Source organism: Anopheles gambiae, chromosome 2 (assembly GCF_943734735.2).
Source record: "Anopheles gambiae chromosome 2, idAnoGambNW_F1_1, whole genome shotgun sequence".
Classification (NCBI taxonomy): Eukaryota; Metazoa; Arthropoda; class Insecta; order Diptera; family Culicidae; genus Anopheles; species Anopheles gambiae.
Window position 1 is genome coordinate 24,629,141 of NC_064601.1, and position 23,119 is coordinate 24,652,259.

At 42.9% G+C, this 23,119-nt stretch overlaps 3 protein-coding genes and 1 long non-coding RNA gene across 4 annotated transcripts; 1 reads left to right on the forward strand and 3 right to left on the reverse strand.

Annotated features, from left to right (window-relative positions):
- Positions 1 to 4,725: 4,725 nt before the first annotated feature.
- On the reverse strand, positions 4,726 to 5,564 carry LOC11175733 (uncharacterized). Its single transcript, XM_003436142.2, has 2 exons — positions 4,981 to 5,564; positions 4,726 to 4,912 (listed from the first exon to the last, which is right to left on the reverse strand). Exons 1-2 carry the CDS (start codon positions 5,416 to 5,418, stop codon positions 4,733 to 4,735), a joined length of 618 nt encoding a protein of 205 aa, XP_003436190.1. The 5' UTR covers positions 5,419 to 5,564; the 3' UTR covers positions 4,726 to 4,732.
- An 11,399-nt stretch (positions 5,565 to 16,963) lies between these two features.
- Positions 16,964 to 17,955, reverse strand: LOC11176036 (uncharacterized). Its single transcript, XM_003436146.2, has 2 exons — positions 17,338 to 17,955; positions 16,964 to 17,263 (listed from the first exon to the last, which is right to left on the reverse strand). The coding sequence occupies exons 1-2, from the start codon at positions 17,764 to 17,766 to the stop codon at positions 17,084 to 17,086; spliced, it is 609 nt and encodes a 202-aa protein (XP_003436194.2). The 5' UTR covers positions 17,767 to 17,955; the 3' UTR covers positions 16,964 to 17,083.
- A 77-nt stretch (positions 17,956 to 18,032) lies between these two features.
- Positions 18,033 to 18,736, reverse strand: LOC4576964 (uncharacterized). The gene is made up of 2 exons (XR_009765185.1): positions 18,332 to 18,736; positions 18,033 to 18,249 (listed from the first exon to the last, which is right to left on the reverse strand). It is a non-coding gene; the product is annotated as an uncharacterized LOC4576964 (long non-coding RNA).
- Positions 18,737 to 19,432: 696 nt separating this feature from the next.
- On the forward strand, positions 19,433 to 22,502 carry LOC1273320 (mutS protein homolog 5). The gene is made up of 2 exons (XM_312286.6): positions 19,433 to 22,065; positions 22,176 to 22,502. The coding sequence occupies exons 1-2, from the start codon at positions 19,853 to 19,855 to the stop codon at positions 22,411 to 22,413; spliced, it is 2,451 nt and encodes an 816-aa protein (XP_312286.5). The 5' UTR covers positions 19,433 to 19,852; the 3' UTR covers positions 22,414 to 22,502.
- The last annotated feature ends 617 nt before the right edge of the window (positions 22,503 to 23,119 follow it).

The window sequence follows — 23,119 nt, forward strand, 5'->3', positions numbered from 1 at the left end:
TAAATCAGTCGGTATGTGCTATTTGACATTTGCAGATCCAGTTATAAATTGAACAATATTATTATGGAACTTATATGAAGGAGCATTTATCATCACTTCAAGCTATTGAAACTCATGAAAAAATTTTACGACAATTTGATAAAAGTTACAAATATTCCATCGAGTAAATTATTGGGAATAGCACAAAGTCGCACAAACATGAAAGGTTGCTCATCCGTTCCACACAATTCATTCAGCTATTGTTATATTCCTTAAGAATACTTCACGCGTGTGTATCTGAATTGATATAGTCAAAAAATTATTTTCATAATAATTTTATTTTTTATTTTATTTATTTTTTTTTCTTATAAACATCCTAGTTGAATGGTATAGAATATGCAACAAAACATTATCTGTTAGAAACTAACAAGAAAAAGTAACATAACTACTTTTTTTAGACAAATTAGCGTAACCCAAAAAAAATAGAGTTTATTTGAACGCATTCTACAGCTGTTTCTCACTAGTGCAATTGCGTCAAAAGAAGGGCCTTTCCCGCCACATTTGCCCTTTTATTGTGTTTTATCCCAACAAAAACCTCGCCTAACATTCGTTGGAACCACACAACAATTTCCAACATTATCACTATGAGTTAAAAATTCATACAACGTTGAAGCTTAATTAGTTCTAACGAATGTAGAGCACAATTTTATGTGTAAGCAGTTAGGTATTGTATCTTTGCTGCACTCAACAGCCGAAGGTTTGAATTGAAGGTTAAAGACGACATTTTATTACTTGCATTTTGTGATGATTATTGATTGCCCCTTACCACTCTAACATTGATTTCAAAATACCCCTTCTTCTAGCTTCAAAGAACAGCTGCATTGAGAATAGCGTTACATTGGTCTGGGATGTAAATTTTGCATCCATCCTGTACTCGCCGGCCGGGATTGATCTCGGTGCAATTTCTTCCTTCACCGAGACAACTCCACTGTAGGTTCTATTCTGAAATTCATACATCAAAGTCGTGCGTTACACAATCGGTTTGCATGCAGCTTCAGATAAAACATACCCCAAATGGACAGCGATGTACTAAACTGGACATCAAATCCTGCATCACTCCGTACAACCAGTGGCGAGTAGGGTCATTCTTCCGATCACGCATTAGGTCACATCCCTCTGCCCGGGCATCGATCAGAAACGGTTGATACTTTATAAATTTATAGTGCAACTGGAACTGTATCATCAGGTAGTTATATTTCTTTGGCGCTTCCAGCGATACGTTTAGCAGTGGCCGTTGATTCCTTCTAAATATCATACGACACTCGTGCAGGATGGTTTCCTTGTATGGCGTATCAATGCACAGGAAACGTTGAACCTGCATTGTGTACGGTCGTGATATGTTTTTTTGCTCCTCGTAGTTAAACACATTTTCAGCGTATACGCCGTCGCATGTCCAAAACAAAACACCTAGGAGTATCACAAAGCTTTGAAGGTGTAACATCACTACTGAACCATCAGCCCAATTGACAGTCCTATTTGATCGCTCAAATCGTTGATGGCAAAGGGCATATTTGGTCAATCTATTAGTTTTGATTGTGGTATTTTACCATCATTTCATGCCTTGTGCTAGTTATGGAATAGTTTTTAGAGACAGCTAGTAAACGTGTCTCGCTCATAGAGAATACTGATTGAGCAATCACAACAAGTTCCATTTTCTGTTACAAACTGAATTTACTGTAAATCATGTCGCACTATTTGAGTCCACTTCAACATGGATTTTACCCTGGCCCATCTACAGCTACTAACGTCATGCAATTGTTGCTTTACTACTACTCGCCACTTTATAAAGGCATTCAGGTTGATGCTATTTCCACCGATCTCCATTCGGCCTTTAATCGGGATAGGATAGGAGATAGGATCAAGATAGGAGATAGCATCTCGCATCAGTACTCTAATGTCGCAAGTGTCCCTTAAGGAAGAGTACTAGGTCCGATACAGGTTTATTTTTTTTGATACTTAGGAGAATCAGAGAAAAATGGTCAAGGGGGTTATGCATGTTTCAACTATAGACTAGACTCATCGACGCTCCTAACTTGTTGTCCTCGTTAAATTTTCACATACCGGAAGAGTTTTAAAACTCCGACAAATTTTAGGAATCGATCACCGCTCCCGTCTTTTTTGTGTCAACGACCTGTTGCTATGTATGACAAAAAAAACATTCAATGATCGTTTCAGTGTTGTCGACCTGCCCTTTACAGACCTATCATACACGTCAAACGACACTTGAATCCGTTAGAAGCACTCGAACCGAACGAGAGAAAATTTGGTATTGCATTCGCCGTTCGAGTCGATGAAGGTTTCGTCGATATTTTTGTTCATGTTTCAGTGTTTTGGACAGTTTATCGAAGCATCCGGCGGGCGTAGTATGCGTAAACAATCGGATTCAGCACTACTACACATATAATTATTTCAATATTTTTGTTGGAAACGGGATAAATATGAGTGATGAGAGTGTTGGTAAACTACTGTTAAACTTAGTTACAAATATAGACAGTGGCATAAATTCTGGGTATGGGTATATTTGCGTGTTTCCGACAGCTTAAGCAACCAATACGGTGCCAATTTTTGCTTCATCGACTCGAATATTTCGACAGTAACGCGAATGCGAACGTCACTTGCAAAATTATACCAAAATGAATAAAATGAACGTGCAAGTGACTTTTTTCGATAACTGATCGCTGTGTAATAGCGCTGTTATCTATCTAAAGGTGGTAAAGTTGTAAAAGTGCTCTGGACAAGTATAAGTCTAGGTCTAGGTTTAAGCATTGTATGTAGACTACGGAAGCAGTGGCGGGTTTACAGTATCGGGGGCCTTAAGCAGTAAGAATTTTTGAGGCCCTCTGTATATGATTACCGGGGGGTACCCGGCATCCGTCTTGGATTATGTATCATTTCAACTTCAATTTTGTTGCTGGGGGGGTGCTAAGGATTCGTCTAGCACGGGGCTCCAACGTCCATCACACACGGGGCCCTCCTTGCTAATACAGTGCCATGTTCTATCAACTGTTATAGATAATGGCCTAAGGATCGCGGGGCCCCTCATTGACGGGGCACCCCGCAATTGCTTACTTTGCTTACCGTTAAAATCGCCACTGTATGGAAACCAGACGTTATTATTGGAGTAAAAAAATAAATAGATAAATCCGACCGTATGCGGCATTTCATACTTGCAGAATCAGTAATAAAGTTAAATAAACTGTTATGAAACTTAGACGAAAAGGAAAGAGGTGTTTCTCCGGCCAAGTATTGGAGTATACGAAAGGTATTTTACAATAATTTCATAAAAGCTTCAAGTATTCAATCGAATAAATGGATGACAATCGCATAATAATTAAATGACATTGTTACCTAAAGTTAAAGATTCTCAAAACATAGAAGCTTTATTAGTTTTATTAGAATTAAAGCACTTTTTTATATGAAAGCAGTTGGCTCTTTGATGACCTAAACACCCAACGTTGTAGATTAAAACTTAAAGTGACATTTTATTACTTGCAGTTTGGGTTGATTATCGAATAAAAAGCCCTTTACCACTCTAGCATTGATTTCAGAATACCTTTTCTTCTAACTTCAAAAAAAATCTGTAACGATATCAGCGTAACATTTGTCTGAGTTGTAAATTTTGCATCCATCCTGTACTCGCCGGCTGGGACTGATCTCGGTGCATATTCTTCCTTGAGCATAGCGATCTGGGTATAAGTTCTGTTCTGAAATTCATACATCAAAGTCATGCATCACACAATCGGTTTGCATACATTTCTTCATCCAAAACATACCCCAAACGGACAGGGATGAACTAAACTAGATATCATGTCTTTAATCACTCCGTACATCCAGTGCCGGTTAGGGTCATTCTTCCGATCACGCATAAGATCACATCCCTCTGCCCGGGCATCGATCAGAAACGGTTGATAGTTTATAAATTTGTAGTGTAACTGGAACTGTATCATTAAAAAGTGGTACACGTTCGGCATTTCTAGTGATATGCTTAGCAGTGACCGTTTATTCCTTCTAAATATCATACGACACTCGTGCAGGATGGTTTCCTTGTATGGCGTATCAATGCACAGGAAACGTTGAACCTGTATTGTGTACGGTCGTGACAGGTTTTTCTGCTCCTCGTAGTTGAAGACATTTTCGGCGTATACGTCGGCGCATGTCCAAAGCAATACGCCAACGATTAAAAACACGATTCGAAGGTGTACCATCACTACTGACACTACATCACATGCTAAAATGCCACTCCTATTTGATTTATCGAATCGTTGTTCGCTAATGGCATATTCACCTCATTATTTAAATTGTAGTAATTATTTCACGATTTTTGTTTTTTTTTTGTACATCTCAATCTCGGCGCAAACCATCACCACTCAAACAGAACAGAACAGAAACAACGATTGCTATTTTCTAGAAGAAGCTAATGAAATTGTATGACGGTCAATATGCGATATTCATATGTTTCGACGTTTAGAAAGTATTGTGACTGTTGTACCGAAATACACACAAACATACAACATATCTATCTTATACGTACTTACCACTCCAGTGTAGATAGTTCTACTCCGTTGCGTCTTGTCTCTATGATGATTAATTGTTTGGAATATTCCTTAAACACCACTTTTAAATTTCAAAGATATCAGGTATATGAATACTTTTATTAAACATAATTGTCAACCATCATTTCTTTTACACCTCCTTACCACTCTATCATGGAATTAAGTATACCTCTTCGTCGGACTCCGAAGAATAGCTGCAGCGAAAACAGAGTTACGTTGGTCTTAGTGGAAAATCTTACATCCATCCTGTAATCGCCAGCAGGCATAGATTTGGGGGCATATTCCTCCTTCAGCATGGTCAGCTCAGTGTACGTTTTGTTCTGCAATACAAGCCAAACGTTTCAAAATTACCATACATTCATCTTAACGCTCGAACAAAAATACTAACCCCTAATGGGCAAGGGTGCACAACGCTTGGGATCATATCCTTCAACACTCCGTACATGTAGGTAAGGACAGGATCGTTATTTTGATGACGCATATAGGCACATCCTTCTACCTTTCCATCGATTAGGAACGTTTGATACGTGGTAAATTTGTAGTTCAGCTGAAACTGTACCATCACGTAGTGATATAACTTTGGCACTTTGAGCGACATGCATAGCAATGACCGTTGATTCCTTCTAAATATCATACGACATTCAAGCAGAACGGTTTCTTTGTACGGCGCTTCGTTGCACACCAATCGTTGGACCTGTATCTTGAACTGCCGTGTGAAATTTTTCTGATCCTCATAACTAAAAACATTCTCGGCGTATGGAGTAGGGCACAACAATATCAAAATACCGACAACCCAAATCAGCGAATGTATAACGTTGGAAAGCATTGCTGAAATATCAAACCACTTGAAAAATTCTTTCTACTTTGGGCGTCTATACTTTTTTGCGTTGATCATATCACTGACGGTGCTGTACATTGGTCTGTGTTTTATTGTTAATCCTTGTTTATTATAATATAATTATGATACTGAGCTTATTGCTATTATGTTACGATCATCTATTAGATACGAATCATTGACATGACATTAGATTGGGCAATATCAACATCATTTTCTATCCCAATCAGCTAATTACGTCCATTTATCTAATTATAGCAATTGAAATGTACAGCAGGTTTACTGAATTTAGGAAACGGATAATGGGCAAATGGGTTTCCTGCTCTGCTCGATCAAGCAATGTTCTATGAAACTCTAGCCCAAATAGTACAGTTCTACTTCAATCATTAACTCTGAAACTGCTTACATAATGTTCTTTCATTAATCAATAAATAGAATATAAATTAATTCAATATTCAAAAAACACTACTGTTATTTATTGTAATATTATTACATTACACATTAGCACGTACTTATGATGTAACAATATGTGTGTATTACCAATCTAGCATAGATCCCAACACTCCTTTACGTCTGACTGCAACGTAAACTTGAAAATTAATCAAGGTAACATTCGCTCTGCTTGCGACCCTTATATCCATCCTGTAATCCCCGGCCGGGACCGACTTCGGAGCGTATTCCACCTTAAACATAGTCGTCACGTTGAACGTTTTGTTCTGCAAATGAAAATTCGTGGTAAGTAAGATTTCAGCAAAACACGTACGAGCTCATTTCAACGATCATTACTCCAAGCGGACACGGAGCTGATAAATCCGGAGCAACTTCTTGCATTACACTATATATATAGCTAGGTACTGGATCGAGTTTCGACTCCTTCACAAAGGTGCATATGTCAATTTCACCATCTATTAGAAATGGCTGATACGTCCTGAACTTGTAGTGCAATCGGAATTGAAGTAATACGTAGTTGTACAACCCAGACACTTCTAGCGTTACGCGCAGAAGCGTTGGTTGATTGCGGCGTAAAAATGCTCGACAAAGCGTTAGAACAGTTTCCTCGTACGGTGCGTCAAGACAGACTAATCGCATCACCTGCAATTGGAACGGACGAGTTTCATTTTTCAACTCTTCAAAATCAAACATTTCTGTTGCAAAACAACAATGAAACGCCCATCGTGCAAAGATGAACGATAACCACAACTGAGGATAACACTTCATTCCTTCTTGAATCGACTGGTTACCAGTGTTATTTGGGTTTTTTTTGTGAACTGAGCTAATCCGGCTTGTGATGGTGACATTTATCAACTTTGTTCACTCTGAAATACTCTCAAAGCTTATCATTCTATCCTCCAATGCTGGAAGAATAATTACTGGACATTTACAGCTCAATTACAACATGGTTACCACGTTCCACCACACTGGCTGATCAAATTCCATTCCAAACATGTAGATTAGTGTATACAAGAGTCGTTCTAAATGGAAAATCACATTCCGTCAAATATACGGCAAATATTTCATGATGTCACCTACACCTTTTTTTGTTTAAAAACAATAGACTTCAATCAGTGAACAAGCCTTATTTGTACAACAAATCGAGCCTAGAACTTTTAATTAGAAGTGTGGTAAAAAAATAGGAAAACTTTTCCTGTAAAAATGTTTTCAAAACTGATATAAAATATCAAAAATGAACTTACTGTGTGTATTTCAAACATTACATTCAGTTCTTTACATCCATGTAGTATATTATCATTCCAGCACAAGCAAAACACACACTAGAAGCGTATACCTAGAGAACCTTAAGCACTGACAAGAATATCCGACGTACTGCAGTTTCGTGTCTAATGTATATTTGTTACTGCCGGTATCACTGCTACCATTCCAGAGGTACTTCTTTGCGTCTCATCGAAGTTGCGTGCTAGAACTCCGAGTCATTTGATGATCTCTAACCAAATACACAATTTGCACTAGCCTTTGACAAAGGAGTAGTAGGGGAAAGCGGGGCAAAATGGGCATGTGGGGCAAAATGGGCACCCTCTATTTAAGCATTATTTGACTACAAAGATACTTTCCAATGCTCAAAATGTAGGGGAAAGCGGGGCAAAATGGGCATGTTAAGCAGTTTACTGAATATTCCTTTGAATATTCCACAAAACACAATTTTTCTTTCATTAATGTATGCCTCAACCATTTATCTATGGATTGAAATTGCCACATAGAATAAAAACAACTTAAAAACATGAAAATAATGTAAAATAAAAGTTGATGTTTTACGAGAAGCTATTTGGACACGCGGGGTAAAATGGGCATAGCCCTGGGGCAAAATGGGCATATGTAAACAAACTGTGAAACGTCAAAACACTGGGGCAATTTGGGCCACAACAACTGCGCTTAGGTAATGGTCTATGCTTTTGCGCACGTTTCGTGAAATGTATTTTTCGTTCTATCTTTTGATTTGCTGGTTAGAAAAGCCCTTAAAATTCTTCCAAAAATATGTTATCAAGATTAAAACAGTTTTTAAACGTTTAAATCTACAAAATCGAATCTTATGAAGCTGTGTCTGTTATCATTTTGAGGCGACAAATGCAACACCATAGCCTCACCAAGCGCCGTATGTCAAAAGCATCTGCCCATTTTGCCCCAAGAGTAACTGCCCATTTTGCCCCACTTGTAGCATTTTTGTATTTTTTGTTATATTAGTAAAAATACGAATTCAATCGCCTTGATTGCTTCAAACAAATTGTAAAGAAATATCATATCTTTAAAAATATATCATCAAAAACTTCAACGCATCCCTGTGACACACGTTTAAGCTTATTTTCGAAGTGGCAAAAATTACATCAATATGCTGCTAAACCTTATTTTGCATTTTTCTTAGTTATTTGTTATGTAAGGGTTATGAAAACTACATGGTGTTCATAGAACACTCTAATGAATACATTTTGAGCATTGGAAAGTATCTTTGTAGTCAAAAAATGTTTAAATAGAGGGTGCCCATTTTGCCCCACATGCCCATTTTGCCCCGCTTTCCCCTATTCATTAGAGTGTTCTATGAACACCATGTAAGTTTCATAACCCTTACATAACAAATAACTAAGAAAAATGCAAAATAAGGTTTAGCAGCATATTGATGTAATTTTTGCCACTTCGAAAATAAGCTTAAACGTGTGTCACAGGGATGCGTTGAAGTTTTTAATGATATATTTTTAAAGATATGATATTTCTTTACAATTTGTCTGAAGCAATCAAGGCGATTGAATTCGTATTTTTACTAATATAACAAAAAATACAAAAATGCTACACGTGGGGCAAAATGGGCAGTTACTCTTGGGGCAAAATGGGCAGATGCTTTTGACATACGGCGCTTGGTGAGGCTATGGTGTTGTATTTGTCGCCTCAATAATGATAACAGGCACAGCTTCAAAACATTCGATTTTGTAGATTTAAACGTGTAAAAACTGTTATAATTTTGATAACATATTTTTGGAAGAATTTTAAGGGCTTTTCTGACCAGCAAATCAAAAGAAAGAACGAAAAATACATTTCACGAAACGTGCGCAAAAGCATAGACCATTACCTAAGCGCAGTTGTTGTGGCCCATATTGCCCCAGTGTTTTGACGTTTCACAGTTTGTTTACATATGCCCATTTTGCCCCAGGGCTATGCCCATTTTACCCCGTGTGTCAAAATAGCTTCTCGTAAAACATCAACTTTTATTTTACATTATTTTATTGTTTTTAAGTTGTTTTCATTCTATGTGGCAATTTTAATCCATAGATAAATGGTGGAGGCATACAATAATGAAAGAAAAATTGTGTTTTGTGGCATATTCAAAGGAATATTCAGTAAACTGCTTAACATGCCCATTTTGCCCCGCTTTCCCCTATTTAATAGATTTGCAAATGAATCGTGGCTGCGCTGTTACTAGTTGTACGATTTATACCACTAATAAATAATGCAAACCATGGTTTATAGATTTCTGGTTACGTTTACCACGTAGATAAATTACCATTCTAACATGGAAGCGATTACGCCTGCTCGACGAACTGTAAAGTATGTTTCCACTGCGAATAGTGTCACCTTGTCATGGGCAAAAAACTGTATATCCAACCTATAATCACCCGCCGGTATCGACTTTGGAGTGTAGCGCTCTTCCAGCCACCAGACAATGTTGTACGTTGTGTTCTGTCGAAGAAAATATGAAAAACCGGGAAGATTTACAAGACGCGCTACATCACTTAAAGTACTGCCGCTATATGGCCTAAAGAAGCCGCAATGCTTACTCCGTGTGGACAGGGATGGGCAAGTTCCGGTGCCGTTTTCTGCATGATCTCGTATACATAGTCTGTCAAGGGAATGATCGGCCGGTTCTTTACATACTCGCAAGCTTCCTGCTCCATATCGATCAGGAATGGTTGGTAGCTGGAGAACTTGTAAAACAATTTCACCTTCACCCAGATCCAGTTCAAAGTTTCTGGTGCGACAACCGAAACGTTCAGCACAGCCGGATGGTTCCGTCGCAAAACCGTTTTACAGTAGGGCACCGATGTACGCTTGTAAGGCATACCAACGCAAAGGTATTTGGTGATTTTGAGACTGTACGGTTTAATACTGGTTGTGTTACGTGCAACAGAAACCTCGGCGTTTGCCACACACTGTCCACTGTAGCTTAGTATTGTTGATAATATGATACCCAGTCCAACGATGTGCCTATCCTTCATCATGTCCAAAGCAAACAAAGCTCATTTGAGCAGCAAACACATTTATACACCCCAAATTTGTATCCTTTGTTCCATCATTGGTTTTACAGGCAATTAACGTTGATTTGACAAAACTAACAAAAAATCACAAATACATTGGCGCTATATAATTATCCTTGATTTAAAAATTATTCTTTTAGTACATGATTATCTCTTTGTCATCATCTTTTCTCGTACGGTTTTTCTCAATAGTAATACATATAACGAAAAAACTTGTCGAAGTACACATGGATGTATTGCGTTTCAATGAATGACAATTTGAATTAGTGTGGAATCTCGAAAATTGCTTAAAAGTATGGCCACTGTGTACACCTGTGGATATAAAAATAGGAACTTTTTTTCTGACCGAAAGAGATAATTCTTTTCATAATTTTTTGGTAGCCCTGAAAAGAGCTGATTAAGTGGTGGTTGGGAGGAGGTGTTGCGGTGTTCCACAGAGCAAAAACACATTCTAACGGTCAATGTGTTGACCATTATTGTCTTTCACTGCCTGGCAGCGAGTAGCCATATCGCGGATGAGATTTTGGCATCTTTCTGGAGGAATGCGTTTCCACAAATCCTTGCAGCGTGCCCATAGGTCATCCGCTGATGATGCATGCTGGTTCTTGAGCTGGTCCTTAAGAATTGACCACAGATTTTCAATTGGATTGAGGTCAGGACTCAACGCAGGCCACGGTAGAACTTGCACATCTTGGTTTGCCAAATAACATCTAACTGTTCGTGATGTGTGCTTTGAGTCGTTATCATGCTGAAAGATGTAATGCTCTTCGTCGCCGAATTGTTGTCGAGCGTATGGCAACATCTTACGACTAAGTATTTTTCTGTACCCTTCCGAGTCCAGTGTCCCGATGATACGGAACAAAGGACCCGTGCCGTGCCGGAAGAAGCAACCCCACACCATTGCGTGGCCGCCTTCGTGACTAAGGGTTTGGAAATGATTCATCAGCCTCGGGGCCCCAACGGTCATTCTTCCGGGGGCTCTTGTCGCTAATACATTAGAACTTCGCTTATCCGGGGGCGGATAAACCGGCGGGCGGTTTAACCGTGCGCATAAATGTGACAGCTGTTGAAGCGTACAGCGAACATTTGCAGCAATAGCCAAGTAGGCAACCAGTTTTTTGTACAGCTCAGTAATGTCTAGTGGTGTTTTCGAAATTCATTTTTGTTCATGAACAGTTGTCAAACCTATAGTTTTTGATTAAAATAATATTGTACTAAAAATTAATCGATTGATTCAAAGTAAATTAATCATAAAACTAGTGAATATTATAATTTTGTTATGAATTTGACATTTCTTGGATCCGTGCAAATAGATTGACCGGCAACCGTCCGGTCCCGAGCTACCCGGATAATCGACGTTCTACTGTACTCTGTCCATACGGCATACTATTGAATGGCGATCTACGGGGCCCCTTAATCGGCGGGGCCCCAGGCGATCGCCTAGTCCGCCAAACGTTAGATCCGCCACTGGGTTTATACCACTAATCAATTATGCGAACCATGGTATTTCGTTTAAGGATGTATAGTTTTTAAACATTCCAACCATGTACTAATTGCCATCTAGTATTGAATGTAACTTGCTTGGAACCGGAGTTTCTTAACTGAAAAAAAAATTATTGCTCAATACGACCGGTGTAATTGGTTGTATATTGCGAGTAAAACTATCAAAACACACTACCCCTTTGAGTAGACCCTCAAGGGTGGTATCAAAATTCTTTACTCAATGTACCTACATCTTGATAAGATTGTTCCGTTCAAAGATAGTTTGGAAATCTATGTCCATCTTGTCCGTCATAACGTCATCGACATCTGTTGCGGAGGAAACTCATACTGTCAGCATTGAATAGAGATGACACTAAAAGTAAAATCACACAGTTACCAAGCTGGGTTCAGATCTGGCAGATGTTCCGAGGAACTCAAATCCCTACAACCAACTGTTCGTCGAATTCAAGGTGGCCTAAGACACCATACACCGGAAAAGGCTACGAACGTCATGCAGCTGAACCCATTTCTCAGTGAAATTGATCCAACGGTTATACACTTTTCAGTATTTATTCATGAAATTTTTCTACTTTTCATTGGTAAATATTATGCACAAAGTGTATAGATTTGTGGTTACGTTTACCACGTAGATAAATTACCATTCTAACATGGAACCGATTACGCCTGCTCGACGAACTGTAAAGTAAGTTTCCGCCGCGAATAGTGTCACCTTGTCATGGGCAAAAAACTGTATATCCAACCTATAATCACCCGCCGGTACCGACTTTGGAGTGTAGCTCTCTTCCAGCCACCAGACAATGTTGTACGTTTTGTTCTGTCGAAGAAAATATGGAAAACCGATAAGATTTACAAGACGCGCTACATCACTTAAAGTACTGCCGCTATATCGCCTAAAGAAGCCACAATGCTTACTCCGTGTGGACAGGGACTGGCAAGTTCTGGTGCCGTTTTCTGCATGATCTGGTATACATAGTCTGCCAAGGGAATGATCGGCCGGTTCTTTACATACTCGCAAGCTTCCTGCTCCATATCGATCAGGAATGGTTGGTAGCTGGAGAACTTGTAAAACAATTTCACCTTCACCCAGATCCAGTTCAAAATTTCTGGTGCGACAACCGAAACGTTCAGCACGGCCGGATGGTTCCGTCGCAAAACCGTTTTACAGTAGGGCACTGAGGTACGCTTGTAAGGCATACCAACGCAAAGATATTTAGTGATTTTGAGACTGTACGGTTTAATACGGTTTAATACGGTACGGTTTAATTAATACGTGCAACAGAAACCTTGGCGTTTGCCACACACTGTCCACTGTAGCTTAGTATTGTTGCTAAAATCATACCCAGCCCAACGATGTGTCTATCCTTCATCATGTCCAAAGCAAACAAAGCCCATTTGAGCAGCAAACACATTTATACACCCCAAATTTGTATCCTTTGTTTCCATCATTGGTTTTACAGGCAATTAACGTTGATTTGACAAAACTAACAAAAAATCACAAAAACATTGGCGCTATATAATTATCCTTGATTTAAAAATTATTCTTTAAGTACATGATTATCTCTTTGTCATCATCTTTTCTCGTACGGTTTTTCTCAATGGTAATACATATAAGGAAAAAACTTGTCGAAGTACAAATGGACGTATTTTGTTCGGACATGGTCCGGCAATGGCTGGTAAACATATTTAAAAAATAATATAAAATATCAGGAATGCATTTACTGTGTGTACTTCAAACATGAAATTCAGTTCGTTACAAACGAACAAAACACACACTAGAAGCGTATACCTAGAGAACCTTAAGCACTGATAAGAATATCCGACATATTGCAGTTTCGTGTCTAATGTATATTTGTTACTGCCGGTATCACTGCTACCATTCCAGAGATCCTTCTTTGCGACTCATCGAAGCTGCGTGCTAGAACTCCGAGTCATTAAATCGTGGCTGCGCTGTTACTAGTACGGCTTATACCACTAATGAATAATACGAACCATGGTATTTCGTTTAAGGGTGTATAGTTTTTGAACATCCCAACCATGCACTAATTGCCATCTAGTATTGTAAACGAAGTAGCCGCGTGTAATCGAAGTAGTCTTTAATAAATTTAGGAACGATCCAAGGTGTATGGATATTAGGAGGTGAAGTGCTTCAGAGCAAATTGACATTTCACGACTTGACAAAACAATACTGGGTGCTCCGGTACAAGGATAATGTATTTAGAAGGTTGATTTTTATCGCTTTTGCTGGGCGACATTGTGGGGGACATCTGTCACTCTCTGCATACAAATTTCATTACCCTCCCCGATTTTTATACCGGAGCCCCCGGAAGAGAAATGTCAAGTCGAGAAATGTCATTTTGCTCTGAACAACTTCACCTTGTCATTTATAACACTTTGCTCCGGTATTGAAATCGGGAAGGGCTGGAGGGGGGTATAGAAAATTGTATGCGATTTGACATAACAATACTCAATGATGGCGCCCGGCAAACGCGCTAATAATTCACCTTCTAAATAAACACACCTTGGGAAAGATCGTTTCATTACAAGTTAGTCGCAAATCATCCATTGACGAGAACGGTCGTATATAAAAGAAAAACTTGTTAAATAAAAAAAACTTCCAAGGTATTTCAAAGAACAGAGTTCCTTTAGGTTATGGGCTCCTCAGTAAAGGAAGGTGCTGGCATTCCCCAGCTGAATGGAACGAACTACGGAAAATGGCGTTTTCGAGTTCGTTTTTTCTTGGAAGCTTCGGAAGTATGGGAGGCGCTCGAAGAAGACGTGCCTGAGGCGGTCGGAGAACCGCGGAACAAGTTTTTGCGAATGGACCGGAAGGCAAAATCCTTGCTGGTTGGATTTGTTGGAGACGATTGTCTATCCATAGTCGAAGAAAAGGAAACAGCCAAGGAAATGTGGAAAGCTCTTGAAGACACCTTTGCGAAGAAGTCGGGGGCAAGCCAGACGATCTTGCGCAAACGACTGGCCACGTTACGCATGAAGGAAGGGTGTTCTATGCGAAGTCATTTTGCCGAATTCGACGAGCTAGTGCGACAGTTGAAAAATGCAGGAGCGTAAATGGAAGAGAACGATTTGGTATCGCAACTTTTTTTAACGTTGCCGGATAGCTACGATCCTCTTGTGACAGCCCTTGAAAATATCCAAGATCTCATTAGAAATGGTGAAACATCGGATAATAGGTGAAGAGTCTAACCCGGCGCTCTAGCAGCAAACGAACACGACATCGAACATGAAAAATGTATGGGATTTGACATGTTCGATTTGTTGGTTATCAAATCGAACATGTCAAATCGCATATATTTTTCATGTTCGATGTCGTGCTCGATTGCTGCTAGAGCGCTGCCTAAGCGTTTCGACAGGGTGGACTACTATGTCGAGGAAAATTCAACCGCTTTTATCGGTGGAAGTAATCAGATCACACAGTTACCAAGTAGCGTTCAGATCCGGCAGATGTTCCGTGGGACCCAAATCCCTACAACCACCTGTTCATCGAATTCAAGGTGGCCTAAGACACCATACACCGGAAAAGGCTACGAACGTCATGCAGCTGAACCCATTGCTCAGTGAAATTGATCCAACGGTTATACACTTTTCAGTATTTGACATTTCTTTTACTTTCCATTGGTAAATCTTATGCACTAAGTGTATAGATTTGTGGTTACGTTTACTACGTAGATAAATTACCATTCTATCATGGAAGCGATTACGCCTGCTCGTCGAACTGTAATGTAAGTTTCCAACGCGAATAGTGTCACCTTGTCATGGGCAAAAAACTGTATATCCAACCTATAATCACCCGCCGGTATCGACTTTGGAGTGTAGCTCTCTTCCAGCCACCAGACAATGTTGTACGTTTTGTTCTGTCGAAGAAAATATGGAAAACCGAGAAGATTTACAAGACGCGCTACATCACTTAAAGTACTGCCGCTATATGGCCTAAAGAAGCCGCAATGCTTACTCCGTGTGGACAGGGATGGGCAAGTTCCGGTGCCGTTTTCTGCATGATCTCGTATACATAGTCTGCCAAGGGAATGATCGGCCGGTTCTTTACATACTCGCAAGCTTCCTGCTCCATATCGATCAGGAATGGTTGGTAGCTGGAGAACTTGTAAAACAATTTCACCTTCACCCAGATCCAGTTCAAAAATTCTGGTGCGACAACCGAAACGTTCAGCACGGCCGGATGGTTCCGTCGCAAAACCGTTTTACAGTAGGGCACTGAGGTACGCTTGTAAGGCATACCAACGCAAAGATATTTAGTGATTTTGAGACTGTACGGTTTAATACTGGTTGTGTTACGGGCAACAGAAACCTCGGCGTTTGCCACACACTGTCCACTGTAGCTTAGTATTGTTGCTAAAATCATACCCAGCCCAACGATGTGTCTATCCTTCATCATGTCCAAAACAAACAAAGCTCATTTGGGCAGCAAACACATTTATACACCACAAATTTGTATTCTTTGTTTCCATCATTGGTTTTACGGGCAATTAACGTTGATTTGACAAAACTAACAAAAACTCACAAATACACTATATGATTAAAATATAAACGACTGATCATAGATATATAGTAGATGAGGTATAGGTAATATATAATAACAATCAAACATCATAATCTAGAAAGCAGTTCCTTCGCTTATGGAGCCCAACATTGGCGCTATATAATTATCCTTGATTTAAAAATTATTCATTAAGTACATGATTATCTCTTTGTCATCATCTTTACTCGTACGGTTTTTCTCAATAGTAATACATATAAAGAAAAAACTTGTCGAAGTACACATGGACGTATTTCGTTTCAATGAATGACAATTTGAATTAGTGTGGAATCTCGAAAATTGCCTAAGGACACTCTGTACCTTGTGCCAAACTGGCCGTACAGCTTAACAAGGTCGTAGTTCATCCCTTGCCTCCACACTTCATGCTCTACCACACTGTCAAAGATGGTTCTGGGGACCAAGACACGTACCATGCATTATCGAAGTTATTGGATCTCAATGGATGTTAAAGCCCGTAGTATGCCCGACTTCAATCGATTCGTTCGAACGGCGTTATTTCCTGTAATTTCCGCTAGAGTGTCAACCCGAGACAAGTTTACTTTCATCAAAGTCCAACACTGGTCGGGCAGAATATTACCGAAAGTTCGCGATCGAGGCTATGGAAGTGAAGACAGTTTACGTACTCTTTCGGTTAAGGTCGGAACAAGTGAAAAGAGCGTCATCAAATCATAGAACTGATCGATTAAAACTCACTTGCAATGTGCCCCATTCGATACTACACACATTTTACAGGCATCTGTGGCAGGAACAACCCAATATTAGACCGACACGAATATTCAAGTAGCTCTGGTGCCATTATCTATGTATCTTCTGGCCAACATTTTTACCATTCAATCATCGAGCGTAAGATACCATTACGCCTAGCCGTAAAGTACGTTTCCGAAGCAAAGAGCGTCACGTTATCAATGGCGACAAATTTCATATCCAGTCGATACTCTCCTGCCGGAATGGAGCGTGGTGTATACCGCTCCTCGAGCCACCAAACGATGTCATATGTTCTATTCTGGGGAGTGAGAAAATTCGGATTAAAATATACCATTCTATATATTGCATGTATCATCCACTGCAAATACCTACCCCATGCGGACATGGTCCGGCAATGGCTGGTAAACGTTTTACGAACGTTTCATATATATAATCCGTCTGTGGAATGATCGGACGATTCCTTATATATTCGCAAGCTTCCTGCTCCATATCGATCAGAAATGGCTGGAAGGTGTTAAACTTGTAGTGCAGCTTAATTCTCACCCATACATAGTTCAGCACTTCTGGTATGGTGAGCGACATGTTCAGCAGCGTCGGCTGGTTGCGGCGTAAAATCGTTTTGAAGTAGTGCAGATGGGTACGCTTGTATGGCGTTTCTTTGCTGATATACTTTAATATTTTAAATGTGTACTGTTTTGATTCGTTGCGCCGTTGTGGCAAACCAGCTGTAGGCTTGCCACTTTCCATAAACGGTGCGATTTTTAGTAGAAAAACTAAAGTTATTATGTTAATGAGCCGCATAGTTGCTGTACGAATTGGTGATACCCTTCATAATCACATGTTTTATACCCGTTTGCAGTACTCCATTTTGCTAACCACACATCCATTGAGTGATCAAACAACAATTAAATCCATTGACAACATCAACACTCCTCAAGCCAAAATCAGATTAGTAAACCGCCCCATTTAACCATTACAGCTCTCGTTTGGTGTACTAAACGATCACTGAACGTTGATGAAATAATTGTACCGTAACATCAATAAATTACACAACAAGCATACCGCAGTGATCAGTTTCAATGAACATTGTTTATTTTCGCTGCTGCTTGCAGGTTCCGATCGGTACACATGGCCCACCGGCATGCTTTCGTACGTGATCGGCCTTACAGAAGCAACCTGCCTTACATCCTTCCGCACATTCCTGCTTCGGTGAAGGGTCGTCACAGGTAGCTTCACTGCATGGGCCGCAGCAGTTGAAAATCTCCGTCTTCCTATCACAGGGAACTGTGAAAACAAAAAAAAACGTACCCAAATAAGCATTAAAAACATGCGAAATTTCGACAGTCGCAGCTTAGCTTTAACTTACTCATTTCAGCGCCATTTTCGCACAGCACCTTACAGGGTGTACCGAGGCCACAGCTGACTGTACTAAACACTGCAGCACTCAGCAGTAGAACCACAACGCAACAGGAGTAACCACACGCCATGCTGATCGCTGCACAATGAATCTTCCGTCCAAGCCGCAGCAAACGCATTTATAAACGTTTAGCGCTTCGACGGTTGGTATGTGCAACGAAGGCAGATAAATTGTGGCACCAACGCGATCCTGCACAACACGAGCAGACACAGCACCAACCTAAAACGTGACCATTTACAGTAGTGATCGAAAGTGTGTATAATGTTTATTGTTCTTCTCGCCTGCACGCGTCCCATCGGTCGCGTCGGTCGGTACGCACATGCCAGCGCTATCAGTCGCTTCAGTCTACCACGTGGTAGTGATGGTAGTCAATTGGAGAAAATTATTACGCAGCATAGTACGCAGCACCGCGCCAGCCAGACGCGAGTTGCTGAACACTGATTTGGAAGAATCTGTTTCTTTGCGCTGCATCTCCACCGACAGTTCCAATATCGCGCTGTGGAAAGGCACCTTAATGCACAGTACAGCTCTCTGCATCGACGTTTCTCTCTCGCATACAATTGATAGACGGGCAGCCCGCGCTCATTGTCTTTCTCTCTGTCTCTCTCTCTCTCTCTTTTGCACCTGTTCTTTCCGCCGCACAGAGTGGCTTGTAAACAAACCACACTTTGTGCACGCTTGCCTACCCCGTGCTGTTCTCGCTGCCTTGCACACCTACTGCCTCCACAAAAAACGATATCCATCGAATGTGTTTTTCTCCAATGCGTCGTTGTGTTCGCTGTGTTCGTGGCGCGTACTTTTCAGTGGTCGAGAATTTCACGTATCGTGGAGGAATCCTGCTTTTCGAGAACAAACAGTGAAAATGTGAACTAACGGCGTGCGTGTTGTGCTGAGCGCGTTCGACAAAAACAAAAAAGAAAACCTACAATTGCATACAAACAAAGCCGCCGTGCCGGGTACCAGTAGTGGTAGTTTGGCCAAACCGCGTGGCCAAAATTTTGGTAAGTGGCATTTCCTTTTTATTTGCTCAACTGTTCAGCGTCGTAATCCAGTGCTGGTGCAGCAAAAAAAAAACGAGTGCGAATTTGGATATGCGATCATGGTTTGATCTTTTGACGCGTCCCATTGCTTACTGCCGTGGCGCTAAAAATAGCGACCGTGTGCGAACCGGCGACTCGTTAAATGTCAAACCCTTTCCTCTGCCCAAGTTCAAAATTAGTCTAGTAGCCACCGGCTGCTGTTGTGAGAGAGTGGAAAGGTGCGCGCGTGTGTGTTGAAGTTTGCATGGAACGGTTGGTGTGGTAAGTGAAGAATTTGGCTCCATCCGTCGTGACCTAACGCGAAGGTATCGAACCGGCTGTCATCGAAAGCGGGTACGATCGTTTAGGTTCTCAAAAGAAGCACACACACACACACATATACAGGCAAATCGTTTTATTTGTAGTTTGAAAGCTAGAGAGCAGAGCGCCAATGGCCTCGCAAGAAGATTCCGCCGTCAATCCGGCGGGAAAGATTCTGTCCGTGTGCTGGAATGCTGGTGCACTGGCCGCATCGTATTATGACATCGATCAGCTCGAACTGTACGCTGTCCAGCAGGCGATCGAACCCCGTCCCCAGTACGTGCTGCTGCGCGACCTCGTGCAGCGCTACCCCCCCCTGTACTACGTCGTTACCGGTCCTGCCTGCTTCCTGGAAGATTGCCGCGAGGTGCTGGGCGTCCCGGCAGCCGTTGCGAATCAGCCCGCACCGTCCGATTCGGTCGACCAAAGTGGAGGCAACGCTTCCCAGCCATCGAACGTGAAGATTGTGGAGTATACGGCCCAGTCACAGGCCCAGGCTAGGGGTCGCCTGCTCGCCCACAAGCTTGCCGGCATGCCACCGGAATCGAGCGAGCGCGAGTGCCGCACGTTTCTCGAAAGCATCGTTCCGTTCGAGCAGGAGCTGCTGGTGACCAGCGTCGGCAATCTGCTGCTGCTGCTCGACACCGTCGGTGACACCCTGTCGCCGGCGCAGCTCGTCACGAGGATCAATCTCGTCACGCCCAGCACGCAGCTCGTCATCGACGGGCTGACGTACGAGGCGCTGCAGATATTCGACGCCAGCCGGCACCCGTCCGGCTTCAAGTGCGGCACGGATACGCGCGGCCTCTCCGTGTACAGCTTGTTCAACAAGTGCTCCTCGAAGAACGGGGAAGAGTGGCTCAGCCGGCTGATGACGCAACCGATCCGGGATCGGGCGGAGCTGCAGCACCGGCACGACACCGTCCAGTGGCTGCTGGCGAACGTCCGGTACGCGAACCAGTTCGACCAGTGCCTGAAGCATCTGACCAACGTTGGCCTACTGTATCGGAAGCTGCTGCAAGGCACGGCCCGCAACGTGGACTGGAAGATGCTGAAGAAAAATCTCTACTATCTGTACAGCCTGTGCAAGCTGTGCGCGCTGACGCTCGAGGATGCGCAGGTGGCCGGCACGGTTGTGCAGGAGCTGGGCCAGTACACGCGCAACCCGACCAACGCACTCAAGCACGTGCTGTACACCATCGACAAGTGTTTGGATCTGGAGAAGGGGGACGAGGAGAACAAGGTCACGATACGGGCCGGGCTCGATCCGGCCGTCGACCGGCTGCGCGAACAGTACGACGGTTTGCGCGAGGTCGTGCTGGAATCGTCCCGACTGGGGTTGGAAACGCTGCAGCTCGATATGGCCAACATCTGCGTAACGTATCTGCCATCGTTCGGGTTCGTGATCAGCACGCAGGTCGACGAGCAGCTGCAACGGTCCGGGATCTTTCAGCACGAATCGTTCGATTTGGTGTTTCAGGCGGACAATACCGCCTACTTCCAGATAAGCCTGTGCAAGGAGCTGAACGACGAGTTCGGCCAAATGGTAGCGTCTATGATCGAGCACGAGCTGGCGGTGCAGACGCGCCTAACCACCTTCGTCGGTACCAAGTTCCCGGAGGTGATGGGCGTGTTCAAGCTGGCGGGCAAACTGGACGCACTGCTATCGTTTGCCACCGTCGCCAAGATGCATCGCTACGTGCGGCCCCTTGTTTGCGACGGTGCGAAGGTGCTGCAGATACAGGGCGGCCGGCATGTGGTGCTGGAGCATCGCCGAACGTACCGGGCGAATGACACGTGCGTCGGCGAGACGAATCACCACCTGGTGAACGTGATTGCCGCCGACACCTCGGTGGGCAAGACGACCTACCTGAAGGAGGTGGCCATCATCTGCTATCTGGCCCACGTGGGCTCGTATGTGCCGGCGGCGTACGCCAAAATCCCGCTGCTCGATTCCATCTACACGCGGCTCGACCACCCGGAATCGATCTTCAGCGGCCGATCGTCCTTCATGTCGGAGCTGTACCAGATGGCGAGTTTGCTGCAGAACGCCACCGCCAGCTCGCTGGTGCTGATCGATGAGTTTGGCAAGGGGACCAACTATCTCGAGGGGAAATCGCTACTGATCGCATCGATCGAACACTTGCTCAAGCGGGGCGACAGCGCACCGATAACGTTCGTTACTACCAAGTTTACCGGCATCGAGCGGTTTCTGCCCACCGTGCACCGGAACCTTCTGGTGCGGGTACACCGTACGCCGACCGACCGGCAATCGCGTAGCAGCACCAGAACCAGTGACACGCTGGACGTGACCTCCGACGACCCGGCCGATCCAACCGAACGGTAAGAACTCATTCAGCCGAACGGGGCGCGCGGTGGGTTCAATCTCATACCGTATGCCTTCAATCCTAACGCACACGTTGCTTTTCCTTTGCTTCCTTCCTTCCCTGCAGGCTGAAGGCCACGTACCAGCTGGCGTTCCGTGCGGTCGCTTTTGCAGTGATGAAATACCACCAGGCGGCGGGTGGCCAGGCACCGACCACGGCAAGCGTTCGAGCGCTGATGGAATCCACGCCAATCACGCGCGTACCGGAACAGTGTCTAGAAATTTCGCATCCACCACCGTCACGTGCGGTGCAGCAGCAGCACAATAGGCACGCCAACGATGACGTTACCGGTGATGGTACATAATGGAAAATCCTATCGAAAAACGTAACATTTAAATGTTTAAACACGTTCTCCCCGTACCGAGGAGCCACCAGTGATGATGCACGCTTCCCCGGGAATGTGTAGATTTTTTTTTTTTTTTTTTTGGGAACCAACACCAATTCCGTGAAAGGTTCGAAGCTGACCTTTTACCCGGGCAATCGGACTGTCAGGTGTGGGGAAACTAATTCAACAATCGATGCAAAAGGTTGTACGCAATTGGTCGCAAGTAACGCCGCAAGTGTCCGAATCTGGCGCTGGATTTGGTGCCAGCATGTGTCGCGTGGCCACGATGGTGTGCTGTCCCACACACACACACACACACACATAATCAATACGCGCGCTGTCGACCGAAATGGCGCACTGATTCTGTTTGTTTATAATTAATGATTTATTGATTTTCCACGTTTTCCGGTTGTTGTGCGGGGGAGAAGGTAAGACGGTTGCGTGTTGCGGTGCTGGGTGGAAATAATAATTTTCAGTATGAAGTGCAGCGCATGCAATGGCGGTCAGGGGAGCGGTGTAGCATTTTTATGCAAGTGCTTCATATAGTGCAAGGGTAGGTGGAAACCATAGTCCAGAAATTGTACTTTGATTGATACCACTCTTAATCCACTTCCTTCCCACCACCCCCCCCCCCCTCCCACCCCCGCCCCGTCAAGTGCTTTTGTATCTGGCAAGGTCACATTCC

Coding starts and splice junctions, on each gene's coding strand:
- LOC11176036 (XM_003436146.2), bottom strand. CDS start 17,766: ATGCGGCTCATTAACATAATAACTTTAGTTTTTCTACTAAAAATCGCA. Junction 17,264..17,337: donor CCGGACCATGTCCGCATGGG/GTAGGTATTTGC, acceptor CTCACTCCCCAG/AATAGAACATATGACATCGT.
- LOC1273320 (XM_312286.6), top strand. CDS start 19,853: ATGGCCTCGCAAGAAGATTCCGCCGTCAATCCGGCGGGAAAGATTCTG. Junction 22,066..22,175: donor CCGGCCGATCCAACCGAACG/GTAAGAACTCAT, acceptor CCTTCCCTGCAG/GCTGAAGGCCACGTACCAGC.
- LOC11175733 (XM_003436142.2), bottom strand. CDS start 5,418: ATGCTTTCCAACGTTATACATTCGCTGATTTGGGTTGTCGGTATTTTG. Junction 4,913..4,980: donor TGCACCCTTGCCCATTAGGG/GTTAGTATTTTT, acceptor CTTGTATTGCAG/AACAAAACGTACACTGAGCT.